This window comes from Lotus japonicus, chromosome 3, assembly GCF_012489685.1.
Source record: "Lotus japonicus ecotype B-129 chromosome 3, LjGifu_v1.2".
In the NCBI taxonomy this organism is placed as follows: Eukaryota; Viridiplantae; Streptophyta; class Magnoliopsida; order Fabales; family Fabaceae; genus Lotus; species Lotus japonicus.
The window spans coordinates 65,141,798-65,149,673 of NC_080043.1; the positions used below are offsets into that span (position 1 = coordinate 65,141,798).

The 7,876-nt window shown below is 41.0% G+C and overlaps 1 protein-coding gene across 1 annotated transcript; it reads right to left on the minus strand.

Moving 5' to 3' along the window:
* Positions 1 to 2,667: 2,667 nt before the first annotated feature.
* On the minus strand, positions 2,668 to 3,132 carry LOC130744524 (uncharacterized). Its single transcript, XM_057596700.1, has one exon. It carries the CDS (start codon positions 3,130 to 3,132, stop codon positions 2,668 to 2,670), a length of 465 nt encoding a protein of 154 aa, XP_057452683.1.
* Positions 3,133 to 7,876: the final 4,744 nt, after the last annotated feature.

The window sequence follows — 7,876 nt, forward strand, 5'->3', positions numbered from 1 at the left end:
TTTGTGCGCAAGGTTAGGATATGTATATCTAATCAATTCCATTAATGGGTCAGGACTATTTGGGATGAGCAGATCTGGCGGGATTTGGACATCGTACTTTCCTGCTCCAGAATTTGGATGGTCGCTATTTTCAATTTTAAGAATCCAATCTGCAAAGTCATTGATTTCTTTTGCTTCATCAGCCGTCTCAGCTGCGGTTAGGCGCATGTTCTTAGTCAATTTCATAACTTTGCAGTCTTTCCACAATGAGGAAGAGTTTACAGTAGATTCGACGATTTCCTGTCTGCTTCCTCTAGTTATTACAGGTAGTATTTGTCTAAAATCACCTCCAAGTATTACTATTTTTCCTCCAACAGGGTTATGGGTGTTATCTTCATTTTTCGACCTCATTAAATCCCGGAGTGTAAAGTCTAAAGCTTCGAAACAATACTTTTTCAACATTGGAGCTTCATCCCATATAATAAGACTAGTTTCAAGTAGAAGCTTTGCTCGTAGACTTCCCTGCTTTATATTACATGTCGAGGTCTCTGCAACATCTAATGGAATGCAGAATTTAGAATGAGTTATTCTGCCTCCAGGCAAGAGTAATGATGTTATGCCACTAGAAGCAACGATAAGAACAATTAGTCCTTTGGATCTAATGAAGGTATGAAAAACGATAGAAAGGGGGGTTTGAATAGCGTTTTTAAAACTAAAAACTCGTCCCACTTGAGATTTAAACAAATCTCTTCAAACACAAGGATAAAGGTGCTAAGATAAGAGTTGAGAAAAGAACACAATGATTTTATCATGGTTCACTTGATAAATCCCTCAAGCTAATTCAGTCCACCCGTTAAGGTGATTTCTTCCTTCTTAGAATGAAGGCAATCCACTAATCAGAGTTTGTTACAACTGTACTTGCAACCGTTGCAAAGTGACTAACAATACACTGACTTAGCTATCACTAAGATTCACTATCTTAGTCTTCTAAAGGATCTAACCAACCTTGGTCTCTTTAAGGAACAAGTAAAAAACTGTTTAAGAGTTTGGGTTTACAAAGAAATGCTTCTTAGAAAGCTAAAGTAAACACACTAAATTCAGTTTGAAGAAAGATTGCTAAGAGAATATTTGAATATTGCTTGCGCGTGAACAAGTTTCTTAGGCGGCATCTTTCAATCTTCAGCCTCTTTATATACTCCAAGGTTTAGGGTTTGGACGTTGCATGGAAATGTTACCGTTGGAGGGCAGATCTCGGATTTCCAGGTACTGATGTGGCTGAGCACGCTAGGTAAGGTCGTCAGGATAGTACAATTGCTTTTGTACTTTGGATAGTGACATGACCTTTATCCTAGTTGACTTCTGATCAGAGCGACGCTTCGTGTTGGAACTTGTGAAGCTTGTTGATCAGAGTCAGAGGGAAGCATGGATCCTCTGACCTTTGTAACTTCTGATTCTGAACTCAGAGGAGAAGTACTTGGTCTTCAGAGCCAACTTACTCTTGGACTTCAGCGTCTTCACTTCTCAGCTACTGGACCATTAGAGCTTCTAGACCTTCAGAGCCTCCGGATCTTCAGAGCATCCAGATCTTCAGAGCGTCTGGTCTTCAGAACTTCAAGTGATATGAATCCATATCAGAGCTTAACTATCTTCAGATCTTTTGAAGCTTTTCTACTGTTCAGATTGAACATAGAGAGTGCGAAAGCGTTGCGTAGGTTACTCTTTGAGCATAGTGCTTCTGATTTATGTGTAATTAGATCAGAGTCAGAGCCTGTTAAGTAATCACTCAAAAAACACGTGAATCTTCAGTTGTTGCGAAGCATAAGCAATCACTTTCTTCTCTTGCATCATTACACAGCCCAACCCATTATGTGATGCGTCACAATAAACGTCGTATGGTTCTCATTCCTTGGGTAAGGCTAGTATTGGTGCAGTAGTCAGTCTCTTCTTCATTTCCTGAAAACTCTCTTCACATTTCTCCTTCCATGCAAAAGGTTTATTCTTCTTTGTCAACTGAGTCACCGGTGAAGTCAACTTAGCATAATCCTTCACGAAGCGTCTATAGTAGCCAGCAAGTCCAACAAAACTTCTGATGTCGCTTGCTGTCTCAGGTTGTTACCATGACATGATCGACTCAATCTTGCTGGGGTCAACAGCCACACCCTGACTTGATATGACCTGGCCCAGGAACTTAACCTCTTCCATCCAGAACTCACACTTCGAGTCATTAGCATATAGCTCCTTCTCCCGCAATACTCCTAGCACTTGACGCAAATGCTCTTCGTGTTCTTCCTTACTCTTCGAGTAAATCAAAATATCGTCAATGAACACCACCACGAACTTGTCCAGGAATGGCCTGAACACTCTGTTCATGTAGTCCATAAACACTGCGGGTGCATTTGTAACTCCAAACGGCATCACGAGATACTCATAATGCCCGTATCGAGTTCTGAATGCGGTCTTCTGGATGTCAGCCTCCTTGACACGGATCTGGTGATATCCTGACTTCAGATCTATCTTCGAGAAAATGACAGCTCCCCGAAGTTGATCCATCAAATCATCTATCCGAGGCATCGGATAATGATTTTTCACCGTCACCTTGTTCAGTTGTCGGTAGTCTACGCACAACCTGGACCTCCCATCCTTCTTCTTCACCAACAGCACAGGGGCTCCCCATGGCGACACACTAGGTCAGATAAATCCCTTGGAAGAGATATCATCCAACTGCTTTGCTAACTCCGTCAACTCTGCGGGTACCATCCGATAAGGCGCCATTGATATGGGTCCTATGTCGGGCATAATATCAATAGGGAACTTTGTTTCTCTTACTGGCGGTAATCTGGGCACATCGTCTGGAAATACATCCACAAAGTCTTGCACCACCATAATGTTGCGTACTTCACCGTCGTTCTTCGTCTCAGCTACGATAGAATTCACAAATGCTGGTGAACTCTTTCCCAAGGTGTACGAATTCAAGTAATCCGTAACGCCTGAATCTGGGAAGACAACGGCCTTGTTAGCACAGTCCAAGAGAACGTGATACTGTGTCAACCAATCCATCCCTAGAATCACGTCGAGCTCTTTAAGCCCTAAGCAAACGAGGTTCGCAAGGAACTTCCACTCCTCGTAAATCAATGGACACTGCAAGCATGCCATGCGCGTAACTAATCGATCGGCGGCAGGGGTCGTCACCACCAGATCGAAGGGTAAATCAGCAGTTAGCCAATTTATCTCAAGTATCACGGCAATGATACTAGTTTCAGACAATCTCACAGTCAAGCAAACTCTTAGCAAACAAGTCTACCCAACTCTCACCGCGAAGCTTTGAAAACACCTTTATCAAAACAAAACACAACGAGTTCGGAAACTCGTAAGCCCAAAACCCTTAGTGCTCTGGGTCCTCAACCGGAGCTCTGATACTACAATGTAACGCCCCGATTTCTCAAGCGTCACACAATAACCAATTATTCCAATTTTCGCAAAGAATTTTCGTCGTTCAATTATTAATCTTGATTTAATGACAAAAATTCAATTATTGCGAAACTTAACCTTTACGAAATAAACATTGCGGAATAAATTGGCTAACTGCTGAAAAAAACAAAGATAACTCTTTAATAAAAGATAACTGTAATATCAAAAGTACAATAAAACGAAACCTTGGGCGAAAGACCTACAACACATAAATCCTGAAAACAAGAAAATAAGTAATAGTCCGATACGGTCTCTCAGTCCCACAGAAATAGTAATAACATAATCAACAATACACGATATGAGTATATTAAATGTCTTTTATGGGAAAGTCAGTTAGTTAGTTACTAATGATTCCTCACATCACACAACCCACCAATCTTGCCTTGGCCAATCACTTACATCCGCAGATGTACAATCACATGAAGCTGCAATACTTCACAAAAGTTTCACGGTGACTGCAGTCAACCAAATCACGAGGATCCACTGATCCACAAATCTCCCTCGCTTGCTAGCCCATCAATCTCATGGACCATAGTCTACACCGACCTATGTTCCATTAATTCAGTTCACTTGCAAGCGAGTTACATCACACAAATCTCATTTACTTGGTTTTCTTGGCTCTATTGTCAAACCTAGAGTCTTATTATTCTCTTATACAACATCATTCATAATACAACATCTAAAGTCACAAGGGGATTACGGCTAGGTGAGCGACCCTTGAACAACTAGTCAATAAACAATACAATCCGCTCAAGGTATAACATAGGCATACACATATGCATGGCACATCATGACCAATTATCAAGTAAAGTATCATAGGACTTGAAGAAGAAAGCGAAAGAAAAGAATTCTCCGAACCCTCAAAAATAGGGTTCGGTCGAACCACCTTTGTGGCCCTTAGGGTCTGAAAATTTTCTTCTTTTCTTTCCTTTCAAGCACGCAAGCCCTAGTACAGTCCTAACCATCAATCAATGTCAAAATTTTCAGAATTAGAATCATCACCAACAATCATTACTCAACATATGAAAACAAGGGATTTCACGTAGCCAAGTTGCAAGCATGCATATGGATTTTCTCATGTCATCATAACCAATATCAACAAAGCATGAATAGCATCACATAACCTAGCATCATTTGAGAAATTTACAGCAAGCATACCATGCCCAGACCTCATGGAAAAACCTTTAAAACACATCATCACATAAGGCAAATTATGGCAAAACCTCCTAGATGACCTTCCCTTCCTAGGACCAGCCCTTACCTTGTTTTAGAACTTGAAAATAGAAAGAAAGAAGATGGTTCTCCTGCTGTCCAAACCTCCTTGCCTTGCTCTCGATCTCTCCCTCTTCCACTCGCGATCTCTCTCCCTCTCGCAAGTTCTCTCTCGCGCGCGCGTCGTGAGTGGTGGTGGCGGCTTGGGCGGCGGCGCTCCTCTTCTCTCTCAAGCTCTTCTCTCTTTTCCTCTGGTTTCTAACGTGAAAGAGTGTGGGTGCAACTTCTGTTTTCTGATTCTTAGAAAATAGGGTTTGCCCCCCCCCCCCTCTTGACAAAAACCCATGCAAACCAACATGTGGGCTAGGGTTTGGCTTTTACCTTTTTAAGCCCAAACCACTTAAACCTATGGCCCACTAATTAACCCTTATCAGGTCTGAACATAATTAAAACCCAACTATTTTTAAATAAAAACCCAACCAAAATCGGAATAAAATAAAAACACATTAATAAATTCGTTGGCACTTTACAGCCAGAACCCTTCTCGGTAAAATTGGAATATCTCGACCTACAAAGGTCGGAATGACCTGATTCCACTTTGAGAATTTTCTACACTTAAAGGGATACAACTCCATGAAGGAATTTTTTCCAAATGAGGTCGTAAAGACCCTCTAAAAATTCACACAATTTGACATTTGTAATCTGTCAATTTCTCAAACTTGAACAAAACCCTCATTTTATTCAATCTTTCTCAAAAACAATACAAACTAAAATAGGGCCTTACAAGGTTCTTATGAAGTGCTGGTGATGATGTGAGGAAAATATCTTGGGACAAGTGGTCAGAGGTTTGCAAATCAAAAGATGAGGGCGGGTTGGGTGTCAAAGATCTTGCAATCTTTAATAAGGCACTCTTGGGCAAGTGGCTGTGGCGATTGAGGACTTATTCTAATTCTCTTCGGTGTCGTGTTGTGATGGCTAAATGTGGTGATGGGGGTTGTGCAAATGTCTCCGCTTGGTGGAGGGATGTGCATGCAACAGGTGGTGGGGAGAATGGTTGGTTTGAGGAGGGTGTGCATAAGGTTCTGTGGTCGGGAAATCATACAAAGTTCTAGCTGGAAAACTGGTATGGTGCGGGGATTCTGAGGGAGAAATATTATAGGTTGTATAACTTGTCGAAGTTGAAGTGAGCTAGTGTTAGTGAGTGTGGGGTTTGGAGCCAGGGTGTTTGGAATTGTGATTTCCGCTGGCGGAGACCGCTTGCAGGTAGGGAATTGGATTGGCTACAAGCCTAAGCCTGGACATTGTTCATGTTCCTCTTTTGGTGGGTGTCCCGGACAAGATGGTGTGGCAGCCAAGTGAAGATGGAAGTTATTCTGTTACTCAGCGTTTATTTTTTTGCAGGTACTTGGTGAGCAGCCATGTAAGGCCCTATTTTAGTTTGTCTTGTTTTTGAGAAAGATTGAATAAAATGAGGGTTTTGTTCAAGTTTGGAAATTGGCAGATTTCAACTGTCAACTTGTGTGAATTTTTAGAGGGTCTTAACGACCTCATTTGGGAAAACTTCCTTAATGAGAGTTGTAGCCCTTTAAGTGTAGAAAATTCTCGAAGTGGAATCAGGTCATTCCGATATCGGTACCTCGATATATTGTAGTTTTAGTGACGATGGTTTTGGCTGTACAGTACCAGCGGGTTAATTGGAGAATTTTCCTTTTAATTCCTGTTTTAATCTTGTTTTTATTAAAAGTGGTTTGGTTTTCTCATAAGTCAGACCGGTTTAAGTGAGTAATTAGTTGGGTTCAGGGTTTTTACTTGTTTGGGCTTAGAAAGAAAAAAATTTCAAAACCCTAGCCCATGCATGTGTAGCCGCGGGTTCAATAGGGTTTGGGGGGAGGAGTTTTTCTCATTCACACAAAATCTGAATTAGAAACCCTTGGGGAGCACCTCCATCACGTAAAAACAGAAGAGAGAAAGGAGAGAAGAAGAGAGGAGCCGCCACATTCCACCCTTACCGCCGGCCGCCGTCGTGAAGGGGAGCAAGAGAGAGTGAGATCACGAGAGAGAGAGGGAGAGGATTCGAGAAGGAGAAAGAGGGAGGGAACTTGGACAGCAAGGAAAAGCTTCTTCAAAACTTCATCCTTTTCTTCTTTCATCAAGGTTTTAGCAAGGTAAGGGCTGGTCCTAGGATTGGGTAGGTTGTTAGGGAATTGTTGCCATGATTTGATGTGAAAAGTTTTGTTGTTGGAGGGTTTTGCATGAGGGTTTGGTTATGGGATAACTTGCTGGATTTTTATGATCATGATGCTTGCTGGATTTTGCCATGAGATACCCTGTGTTATTGTTTCATTATTTGCTATTCTTGCCTTAGACCTTGATGCTTTGTGAAGATCCCATGCAATACTTGCTAAGTTTGACATGAAATTTATTTGTCCAACGTGATGATTGAGATGTGTTAGGTTCTGAAATCTTTTCATAGGGTGATTTTCATATGACGTTTTGTTGCTGGAAAATGGCTTTGAAACTTTGCACTTGCATCTTCAAAATTTTAATTTAGGGCAGAAGTGACCCTTCCAGTTTTTTGTACTGGACAGCAGACTTCGTGGCCTGATATCACCTATTTCTGGTCTTCAGATGAAAACGTGGTAAACTAGGACGTTATAGATCTTCGAATTAACTTTCTAGGCGTATAAAGAACAAAAATTTGGTTTAGTAATGAGGCCTGGAGATCGGTTTTAGTGACTGATACGCCTGCTGTTTTCCCTGTACCGGACAGCGAGCTTCAGAGCCTAATATCACCAAGTTCTGGGTTTCAAAAGAAAAAGTGTTAAACTAGAAAGTGGTAGATTTTCGAAATAGATTTCCATGCATGTATAGTATGTCATATTCGGTTGAGAATTGAGTTCGGGTGATCATTGTTAGTGATCGCTGTTCCTGCTGTTTTTTTTTTAGAAAATGAACATGACAGTTGTTTCATAAAACTTGAATCTACTAGTTTTTGGGTTGGATGTTTTCTGAATTTGGAATATCTAATTTACTTGTATGGTATTGATGTATTTTTTTACTGGCTGGATTATTCTGTAAAAAAGGTCGCTCATCCAGCTGTAATTCCTTTTGGTGCTGTGATTATTACTGTCATTTAAGTTGCATTATTCGCTGTTGAAAATGTTAAGACTCTAGATTGACTATTAGAGCCCTAACAAAGAGAAATGAGAACTTAATC

Coding starts and splice junctions, on each gene's coding strand:
- LOC130744524 (XM_057596700.1), bottom strand. CDS start 3,132: ATGGCATGCTTGCAGTGTCCATTGATTTACGAGGAGTGGAAGTTCCTT.